The sequence below is a fragment of the Cydia amplana genome, chromosome 12 (genome assembly GCF_948474715.1).
Source record: "Cydia amplana chromosome 12, ilCydAmpl1.1, whole genome shotgun sequence".
NCBI classification, from domain to species: domain Eukaryota; kingdom Metazoa; phylum Arthropoda; class Insecta; order Lepidoptera; family Tortricidae; genus Cydia; species Cydia amplana.
Genome location: NC_086080.1, coordinates 1,684,098 through 1,695,416, shown reverse-complemented (window position 1 = coordinate 1,695,416; position 11,319 = coordinate 1,684,098). Strand labels below are relative to the sequence as shown.

At 34.9% G+C, this 11,319-nt stretch overlaps 1 protein-coding gene and 1 pseudogene across 1 annotated transcript; both read right to left on the bottom strand.

The window, feature by feature from the left end:
* On the bottom strand, nt 1–2,178 carry LOC134652678 (gustatory receptor 68a-like; annotated as a pseudogene).
* A 1,686-nt stretch (nt 2,179–3,864) lies between these two features.
* On the bottom strand, nt 3,865–11,011 carry LOC134652835 (uncharacterized). Its single transcript, XM_063508024.1, has 3 exons — nt 9,971–11,011; nt 4,221–4,292; nt 3,865–3,995 (listed from the first exon to the last, which is right to left on the bottom strand). The coding sequence occupies exons 1-3, from the start codon at nt 10,970–10,972 to the stop codon at nt 3,882–3,884; spliced, it is 1,188 nt and encodes a 395-aa protein (XP_063364094.1). The 5' UTR covers nt 10,973–11,011; the 3' UTR covers nt 3,865–3,881.
* Between the last annotated feature and the right edge of the window lie 308 nt (nt 11,012–11,319).

Below are 11,319 nucleotides of genomic sequence, written 5' to 3'. Positions count from 1 at the left end.
TCAAATCTGGTCAAACTGCACCAAAATGGTTAAGTACATGAATGCTGAAGCCACCATCTGAAAACAACATTGAATATATTTAAACTTTGTTGTGCAAACTTTATTGTGCAAATTATCTGCCCATCGCTGGACTTTATCAATCAATCAATGTATTTATTTAATGAAGATTAATTAATTAATTATCAATTTTTTTGAACAAGTGTCTTCTCAGAAATTAGGTTTGGTCAATTTTCGAAGGCCATTTTCTCCTAACAACTTGAGTTTGGGCAGCTAAAAAAAAAATACGTGTCCGTTATTTTAGACTACTCTATAACATGTATCAAAATAAATCAAATCGGAGTCGGACAGTTGGGTACCCTTCCTTGTTAGTTTTGTCTTTATGTCCGCAATAGCATAGGGTTTAAGATTTGTCAGTCGATAGTGTGGTTTTAGTGTAGACGTTGGTAGTTTAGGGTAATTCCGAACTTACGTTAAATATAAGAGTTCCATCCAGTGTAAAGTAGCCGTAGATAGTAATTTCTGCTTTTTGATAAGACATCAGTGATGAAAAGTGCTGTACCTAATAAAACGAAAGAAAAGTTATATAAAAACACTGGCACACATTCCTACTGGCTAATGGCTACGCAATTCAAAAGGAAATTTGATTTATAGATGGTCAAGCAGATCTTGTCAGTAGAAAAAGGCGGCAAATTTGAAAAATGTAGGCGCGAAGGGATATCGTCCCATAAAAAAATTGAATTTCGCGCCTTTTTCTACTGACAAGATTTGCTTGACCATCTATATCTACCTAGAAAAATCCTTTTATAAGTATCTAACCTTATAAAAGGATTTTTCTAGGTAAATAAATCAAATTTCGACAGCAAAGATTGATATCCAACTTTATAAAAAACAGCCACAAATTTCTTTAACCCAGGTTTAATTACAGAAAATAACTACTTACCACTAGAAAAAACCACTTACGAGTAAATACGCCTTTAAATCTTGATTTCTGCTTATTGGAATATTATGTATAGCGCAGCCTATTCTATTTACCTGCAACAATCAAGAGTTACACATAGTTACAGCGACGGATAGATGTAGAACTAGAAATATCCATCTTTGAAAAATACAAGAAATACCTGTGATTTCAACGTCGCCCCGGAACTCGCTAAAGCAGATATTTTTAGCAGCTGCGTGAAAACCCACAGACTGAGCCCGGTAGTGTTGTTTACAGAGAAGTTTGGCACATAGACGACACCGTGGTATATCATGTGGGGTAAGCCCACCAGCTGGTGAAAGCACACTGTCATCGCCACCAGGATGAGTGCCTGAAACGCCGCGTTCACCTGCCGCTTGATCTTCAGCGTCTTCACGTACACATTCCTTATCTTGAATATGCCCATTTCCGATTTAGCTCCAATTGAATTACAGCAAATGTTATTTCTCAGACCTAAGATTTTAAGCTCCTCTTCAATGTTTATCAGAAGCGCCACTATCATCAAAATCATTACCAAATAAAATGAAATCATTATAAATTGTATTAGCTCTGGTAAAATAAATGTTACTGTAAACAATATCTTCTTCCATACACCAAGAGATCCCCTGTATATGATAGCTGATAGCAAAGGGATAATTACAATCATAGGGCTCAGTACAGCACACATCTGAACACGTAATTTTCCAAGAATATGTATGTAGAAGAATATGTCTTCTTCTTCCCATTGCTAACCTGTCCCAGCAGCCTGCCATGTCATTTAACATCCTTATATACATATTTCTGTCACGAAATACACGGAAATATGAGACTGTGCAAGACAATACTTGCAACGACAGGTCAATAATGTAGTTCGTTAATGTCATACCGCCTTGCGTTATGGAGTTGTCTTGACTAGAGATGTGCAATTCATGTAAATGAAAAATATAAACGCTGTGAATTAAAATGATCATTAATAAGGTATGATACCAATTATACACGCTGTGTTTGAGAGTTAAAGTGGCGTTTTGTCCATCGTTAGGAAATAGTATGGCTTGAGGAAATAAGCCGAGCGTGGAGAGTAAAACATAAACAGGTTTAAAAAGCTGGAGAAAACTTAGTTCTTCAGTTTGATTAACAACGGGAGAGAAATATTTTTTTAGTGTAGCAAACATGTTTCTAGCATGCTTTGTGCAGGGAGACGAGATACTGAAGTAAATGACTGAAACTTGATGTGCATATGTGTTTTTAGTTATTCTGTCGGCTTAGAATTAAAATGGATGTTTTATGTATTGGTATTTTTTACCTAATGAACAGTCATAACATGTTTACGAGTATCGAGGGTCTATGTTTCGACTAGGTTTAAACCGTGAAATATTATTTTAATGGATTAACAACATCCTGCAACAAAATCTTAAATAATAAGTGTGTAAAATTTCTGACGCCGTCATGTCTATAAATACAATAAGAGCGTGTCATAATATAGGTATATATTTTTAGGCACTTCCTTCTACAAGAAATTATTACACATTTATAGTTGATTATGTATTTGTAAATAGACATATCGCATGCACCAATCAGCTTGATCGGTGTTCAAAGTCGTATCAAAATAAGATCAAAACCATAACAAGTCGGTAAATCTGAATCGGGCTCCTAATTTCCCGATAGCCGTTTATTTTGTTTCTCTAGGAGGGCAGAAGCTTGTCAAATTTAATTTAAGAGTAGGTATAATTAATTGCATTATATTTCTATAATAAAACTACATTGTTATATCATTTAATATAATTATTGTTCCTACAATGTACCTAACCTAATTAATCTTTCAGTGAATGATCTTAATGTCATTACTGATGTACTTAAATTGATTTTCCGGATGTCTCCATGAATTTTGTTTTTATTTTAATTACCTACCCCAAAATTCATTCAGGTTTGTCAAACTGCACCAAAATCACTAAATACATCGCAGCAGACGCAACCATCTGAAAAATAAAATAAACTGCTAAACGTCAAATCCAATATTTGACGCAAATAAAAGTTGTACGGCCATCCCTACAACTTTTATTTCCGATAGTAGATTCAGAGCCCAACGGAAAAGGTAGAGGAATAACAAAGTGGAAAGGTGTAGGTAGTGTAATAATTATATATTTATTTTACAAGGGGGCAAAGTTGTTGTTTAACACAACATATTTCACCACACCAACGAGAGGAAAATACTAACTGTAAAACTTAAATTAACGTTATTTAATATATTATTAAAAAAAAAAAAAAAAAATTAAAATTATTTATTTAAAATTAAAATTATTTATTTGGTAGCATACAATTTTTCATAATTGGGCTGGTACCTCTTTTTAAGTATTGTAAATACTTGTATTAAGAGAATACCGCTCTTCCACTGTTGGTAACTTACAGTTAGTTTTTTTATTTTATTTTATTATGCTATTAACATTAGATATCAAGCAATTACAATTAAACATTAGAATTAGAATTACAATAACAGTAGGTGTCATGCCAAATATTGATATTAAACTAAAAACTGTATATGCAACAATAGGTACAATTCCAGTTATTTTCTGAACAGTAGTCCAGCGACTAGTGTAAAAAAATCATTTGTCAATTCTACCATGCAACATAAGCCAACAACTCTGGCATTAGATTACTTTGCTATACAATGACAATTTCTTATCAGTTTTTGAAGTACCTACATACCTTACGAGCTGGGCCCGTTTCTCAAAAGATTGTATAGAATATAATTTAGACAGGATATACTACTCGTCCCTCTCTAATTAAAACACCGAAAAGGGCACGTAGTCTATCTCGCGAGATACTGACGCGATCTCGAAGACAGTGAAGTGGAGATGAAAAGTTAGGAAAGCTGGCCACAACACCACGTAGGATACATAGGAACAGAGAGAGTCAAACAAAAAATTAATTATACATTGATCCAGAAACTTACATTAAATAATAGAGTTGCATCCAATGGGAAAAAGCCATATACAGTCATTTTTGCATCCTGATAAATCATCAATGATGAGAAATGCTGCACCTGATTAAAAAAGGGATGATGTGTTTATAGTGTTTATTTGTCTTCAAAATAGTATACGCCTGCTATGATGTATCATTGAAAAATCGAACAATCCAATCACTACTCGCCTGTTTAAGACTGATAACAAGCTCAAAGCATGTGCATTACTTTAAGAAAGGTTCAAACAATTACGCTTGTTCATCGAATTTAAAAGTTACAATAATATAAAACATAATAAGTACTTACTTCTAAAATAACTTTCCAATCTGGATCACCACTGATCGGAATGTTATGAATAGTGCGGCCAATTTCATTTACCTGAAATAAAACTTTTTTTTTATGTCCATTTAATTTTTTTCTTAAGGTGACGGTAGAGGTGGGTAAATTTTCAGATTCTGTCAATTTACCCCATTTCACACACAAGCGCACTTCACGCACACTACCTCACTTTACTGGGACAGGTCACTGACCCATCAAGTTTTTTTTTAAGATAGCGTTTTGAGTTTAGTGGCCTCCTTTTAGGAAAAGCGTTCCATTGAAAGAAGAAAGAGAAACAATACATTTAATCTTGCTTTCCTTGTCTGTTCATGTCACACGTGACGTATTTAAATTCTAATAATTCATTTGGTTGTTGACAATTTTCTACATTATGGCTTTGTCGAGATACGCGTTTTCTAAAGTTAAACCGAATAAAACCAGATGTCATTAAGTCAGATGTAAAATTTTATTTACTACTCTATACGACTTTTCATAAGGCTCAAAATCAATTAAATGAGAATTTAAATAAATAAAGTTCCGGCAGGGTGCAAAATTTAATTAAGGCGGACAAAATAAAATTTGAAAATATATGGAAACAGTGTTGGCTAATGTACCCCTAATATCTTTACCGATTTACTTTTATGTGGTATATTCGCCTTTTGTTTCACTATTAAATTAATACAATTAAAATAAAAAATATTATACCGGTATTCCACCGGTATTATTTCAGTGCTGAAGCGATTTTCTTCGATCGTAGCCTTGATAATGTAGGTGTTGATAAAGTCCGTCAACCAAATCTTGTCAGTAGTAAAAGGCGGCAAATTTGAAAAATCGCGGGTTAGCAACACTGTGTTCGAATAATTCCAAAATGCGTGTCATCTGTGTTTTATCTGTGGAATGTGGATCGTGAACGACAGCCGTCACCTTATTTGTTTTCATTTGGTTTTCATTCTGAATCGTTTTTGTTTCAAGAGATATTTCTGCTGTCACCATTAAATACCAATACATTAAATAAGAATAAGCAAAGCTAAGGGGCCTACAATGTACAATCATGCTCGTTGATGGTAAACATTACTAAAAATTGAGGTTATGACAAGTACATACTGGAAGAACTCTTTCGAACTTTTAAGATTATGTTCAGTTTTTTTGTTTTAGGGTTAAAAGGCATAAATAAAATTAAAACGTATGCCTAAATCTATCCAACAAGACCATAAATTGTGTCCTGGAAACCGTCCATAGGCCCACATGTCTAATATTTTCAGCAATCAGTTGTGACTATTTACAAAGATGCAATAGAATACTACAGAGTAGAACCGTATTATGCTTGGTTGAAGTGACCCGGTAACATTGGTAACTTCATTATATTTTTTCAATTAATGACCTGAATTATAGTGTACGCTAAAGTGACCCTCATCTTATTTACCTTTAAATTAAATAAACACCCAAATATCAGTTGTTTTATTTTTAATATGTAATCCTATTGTACAATATATACCAATCAAAAAAATTACACAGGTCATATTCATCCAGAAGAGTACACTAATTTACATTAACAAGTGGCATATTATATTGTAAATAACAAATATATGCACTATCTAATTATCTGCATTTTGATATGATTTTATTTTAGTAAACATAGATAGGGAACAAAGAGAATATAAGCACTACGATAGCGAGTTGTTTTTGATATCTTCAAATTTGTTCATCAATTTGATTAACATTGTTTTAACATCGCTTTTAAATTGTCCGTCCATGTTTCAAATTTTTTCAATAAACCGCGAGTGACAATTTGAATTGACGTACGCAGGGCGCGCTCAGCGGAAAAAAAAATCTTTTGGCTCGATGTACATTGCTGCTATTCTTAGCGCAATACTGCTCTTTGAGTGTTGCCCTACTTTAGTTTGCTTTACATTGCTACTGACAAGATTTGGTTGACGGACTATAGTTACTTACGGCGGTAGGAGCGGCAATGAACCCCGTGCAGAGTAGAACGTGAGGTGCGTTGGGATAAGTGCATATATCTACTTATAATTCTTTGGCTGGTTGGTAACCCTCTATATTTTATTTTTTGTTTTACTGTTATTAGGTTAAGGGAGATTTAGGGAGTGAAAAAAAAAATGATTTTCATTTTATGCGCTCGCGTGATTGCCGGTGGATTATAATTAGACAAAAGAACTTGTTTTCCACGCATCGAATGTAGATCCCTATGACACTTCCTCCAAGTCTTCTCCAATAATGTTTATACCGTATTTTAATTACCTACCTTAAATGTTACATTTCTAAATATTTTTTTTGTGCTATACATACTTCAAAAAAATCGCTGGAGGCCTAGCGGTAAGAGCGTGCGAATTGCAATTCCGGCTCGTACCAATGAGTTTTTCGGAACTTATGTACGAAATATCATTTGATATTTACCAGTCGCTTTTCGGTGAAGGAAAACATCGTGAGAAAACCGGACTAATCCCAATAAGAGCCTAGTTTACCCCCTATGGGTTGGAAGGTCAGATGGCAGTCGCTTTCATAAAAATTAGTGCCCACGCCAATTTATGGGATTAATTGCCAAGCGGACCCCAGGCTCCCATGAGCCGTGTCAAAATGCCGGGACAACGCGAGGAAGATTATGATGATGTGACACATACTTCCAAAAAAATCTACAAATATTTTACGTGACAACTGCTTATAAGTAAATATTATGTAGGTACACTTATAAAGTATAAAGTAGAAAATATCTTATAGGTACATAATATAAAAACCGATCATGTACGAGTAGGATTCACTATGGGTTCCACAGTTACACATTTTTATTGCATATTTTTTGTTTAAGACCAACTCACCTATTATAGGACATAAGTCTTCCATTAATCTTTTGGCGTTGAACTATTTTTTGTATATGTATTTATGTAATACAATTCTGAGTTAGGTTATGGTACATTTTTGCTCACCTACTTATAATTATGTATTATATCTGATATGTCACATGATACCAAAAATCGCCGCAAAGTTAAAAGTTCATTTATTTACGTTACTCATCTTCGGATCACCGACTTACTACTTCCTTACTTGACATATGTGTACTAAATTTCAATTGAACTAGTCCAGTAGTTACGGTGAAAATTGGCTTTAACAAAATGGCAGACACACGAGTGATCTTATAAGGGAGATTATTTTCCTTGAGTGAATGGTATGCATTTACCCCAATGCACCTCACGTTCCACGCGGCGCGGCGTAATCTGGCCCCTATTTCACCACGGTGATAGGTACGACAAAAACATCACTGTTATTGACGCCATAGGCATCCATGGACTACAGTTACCGCTAACACTGATTTAAACTTTCACGATTTTTACACATTATTAAATTGTACAACGGAACCGCAAAACGTTCAAGCTGATAAACAAGACCAAGTGCGGGTAGTTCGAAAAACTCGCGCGGTTAGAAGATGCTGATGTCAACTTAAGCCAGTCTTCTCCGAGACCACGGGGACAACGCCGTCCTCGAAACGTCGGAGGTAAATCTTAAAACTTAGATACGCGATTAAGTCCCGTTGTACAATTTAATAATACAGTTACCGCTTACCATCGGGCGGGCCGTATTCGTGTTTGCCACCGTCATTGTACCTATTATTAAAAAAAAACTTTATTATATCGGATAAAACAGACATTTCTCTCGCAAAAAAATCTTGTGACAATTGTCACAAGATTTTTCAAAGAATTTTCGGTAAGTCTTGACAGGAAATGAGTTTTGTGTCGCAATTTCGATACAGTTGCCGTGTTTCTTGTAACAATTGTCATTAGCTTCGCAAAATAAGAATTTTTTAGTGGCAATATAATGGAGTTTATTTATTTATTAAAATGTTGGTGGCAAACAAGCACATCGCCCGTCCGATGGTAAGCGGTTACCGTAGCCTATGGAAGCCTGTGACGTCAGCAACAGTGATGTCGACAACTGTCGCACCTGTCACCGTGGTCGTGGTGAAATAGGGGCCAGTAAGTACCTAATAATCGCAGTGGTCTTAAGTGTCACAGACCCTACTGGCGCTTAAGTCCTTTATGACAATTTCTGCCTATTTTAAATTGTTCAAAAAAAAAAGAAACCGAATAATTATATCGGACTACCGAATTTTCACGAGAATCAGTTGAGAAATGTGATATGCAAAGGAGAAGAATTCGGACATACGAAAGCATTTTTGCCCAAGTTGAAACGGAGACCTTCGCCAACGCTCGGTCAATGATGGTTTAGGTAGAGCTAGCTGCAGAGAAAAGGTACCACCCCTGCATACAATTATCTATCTGGTCGTACCTTTTCTCTGCAGCTGACTGTACACCTATAAAAATGGTTGTCCCTGCTGTAATTTTATACCGGTACCGTACTTTGTATTTCAACCGGTATAGTTTTACCTTCAAAACGAACCGGTATTGATAAATAATAACGGTACCATACCGCTTATACCGTAAAGAAAGCATGATGCAGTCTCTGCTTTGCACAATTATTGTGTGGACAAAATTCTTATAATCACCGAAACATACATACCTACGCACATAATGTCATTGAAATAAAACATTGTTATTTTATAGTAAATTTATATAATACTCGATATATACACATAACAATAACCAGACCGCAGCGGTATTAGCCTGTAAGCTTCATCTCTTGTCTCCAAATCCGCAAAAACTAGTTAGTACTAAATGCTGGTCTTGCTGTTATTTTATTCTTGAAGATTATGGCTTGTTTCTTGATTATTGAGAACAGCACGTAATCGCACACATATAGACGGAACGAACGGCAACAAAGTAGGTGTAGACACTAAGACTTTCAGGTATTAAACGAATTACGCTTCGTATTAATAGGTAAGTAATATTTAAATGAATATATAATATTCTCTAACGTAAATACAAGATTACAATTGACATCAAATGTCATTGACGTACAGAAGTCATATACTTTTTTTTAATGACGCAAAATTGATACCAGCATAATGAAAATCAATCCCAATCAGTAAAACGAGTCTTTAAACTTTTTTCATTTTAAGCGGGTTTTGAAGGAACAAGTTACTTAAATTCAATTGTAATCGTATTGTTTTAGGATAGTTTACTGCTGTTTTCGATCGTTACGACCTGTAAATAACAACAAATCAAATTTTAAATAAATTTATTTACCCTATTTTTTGAAATACAATTTATCTACTGGTATACATTTTCGTATGCGTATATGATGAAATGTCTAAATAATGTCAAAAACGAGCTACGACGACGTACACGTCTGCTTCGATCCAAGGCCAGCGGCCATCTGACTCGAAGAAGAATTTTGAGTGATGTCGTCAATGTATGGAAATTGTACGAAAGTTTACATTTGGGATTGAATTTCTGTGTTGTATTTGTGAGTAAAAATATAAGTAGATAATAATTTGCTAGTTTAGTTATCTAGCTTTCAAAATCACACAACAACTCAATTACTGTTAAAGGCAAAACTGTAATGCGTGTTGCTCAAACGGAACTCCATATTTTGATTTTTGGATACTTTTAGTGTCGATTTGTAGAGAATTACAGCAAATAAAAAATATTATGCCGTGAAGAGCCGGTACACGGCTTCTTCGTGAACAAATTTACGTATAATTTAATGCAGTTATTAAACATTTCTTGAACAAATTGATTGCACAAAGTGAGCTCTAAATCGAAAACGTCATATACCGTCCCCTTAAGTCGAGTACCTACGTATCACAATTATAACGATACACTTACTTGTGTTGTCAACAGATCGCCTGAGCGCGCCAAAAGACATATTTTTAGCAGCTGATTGACCATCCAGACGCTGCAGTCAATAATGTCGCAGGTGGAAAAATTAGTCTGAAAGGCGAGACCATGGTACATCATGTGAGGCAAGGCGACTAGCTGTTGGAATATTGACACCAGCGCCACCAGTATCGATGTCTGGAACGCTGCGTTCACCTGCCGCTTTAACCCCAGCGTCTTGACATACTCCTTCATTATCTCACCCACGCCCATTCTCATATCAGCTTCAAATGAATCATTCTGATTGTTTTTTGCCACATGCAAAATTAATATTAACTCCTCTTCAATATTTTTTAACAGCGCCACAATTATCAAAACCAATACGAAATAGAATATAAGCATTACAAACTGTATCAGCTCAGGAAGATCAAACGTCAGATATATTAATATCACTTTCCAGATATTAAACTTCATTCCTGCGTATTGGGAAATCAGTAAGGGTAGCAGAATCGGTAGTACAGAGGGTAGAAGCACACAGTTCACCTGCACACGCAATCGTCCAAGAATTAGCCTTCTCTTACCCATCGCAATTCTTTCCCAACAGTCGGCCATGTCGTTTAAAATAGTGATGTATATTTTTCTGTCGCGTATCACACGAAAAAATGAAACTGTACAAAATAATACTTGTATAATCAGGGCAACGGTGTAGTTTATCAGAGTCATTGTACCTTCTGTTAAGGTGTTGTCTTTACTAGACATGTATAATTCTTGTAAATGAAAAAGGAAAAAGACGTGAATTACAGGAATCATAAGCATTGTGCAGGTGGAATTGATTGTGCTGTTTTTAAGATTCACGTTAGTTTTAAGTTTTCCATCAGGAAATTCGATGGACTGTGGAAATAATCCGAGAGCGGAAAGCAAAACGTAGAGAGGTTTAAAAATCTGTAAGAGACACAATTCTTCTTCATGATTGATAAATGGGGAGAAATATTTTGTCAGCGTAGAAGACATCTTTTCTAACTAGTAGTTTCTGGTCTGTAGTAAAAAGCACTCTAAAGAATGTCTGACAGTAAAAAATTATTAAAAGTAGATAAAACACAAAAATTAAAGAGTAGCGATGGTATCGTTTGCTAATTGTCAGAAACATTTTAACAAGTATGCATGCTTTGGTTTGTACCTACTGATAAAACTCATTATAGTCACGAGATTGCATTGCATGTGATAGGATATTTTAATCAAGAGTAAAATTATACAGTTAGTAAATGAAAATGAAAATGAATAAGAAAATGAAAAATTATTTATTTCCTTATTAAGCTTAATCTACAAATTGCCATCAGTGGTTGGGACTTCCTTTTAGG

What these genes read in the sequence shown, in the direction of transcription:
- LOC134652835 (XM_063508024.1), bottom strand. Translation starts at nt 10,972, where the DNA reads ATGTCTTCTACGCTGACAAAATATTTCTCCCCATTTATCAATCATGAA. An exon ending in GCGATCTGTTGACAACACAA is followed by an intron (nt 4,293 to 9,970) that starts GTAAGTGTATCG and finishes GTTTTATTTCAG; the next exon opens with GTAAATGAAATTGGCCGCAC. An exon ending in ATTGGAAAGTTATTTTAGAA is followed by an intron (nt 3,996 to 4,220) that starts GTAAGTACTTAT and finishes TTTTTTAATCAG; the next exon opens with GTGCAGCATTTCTCATCATT.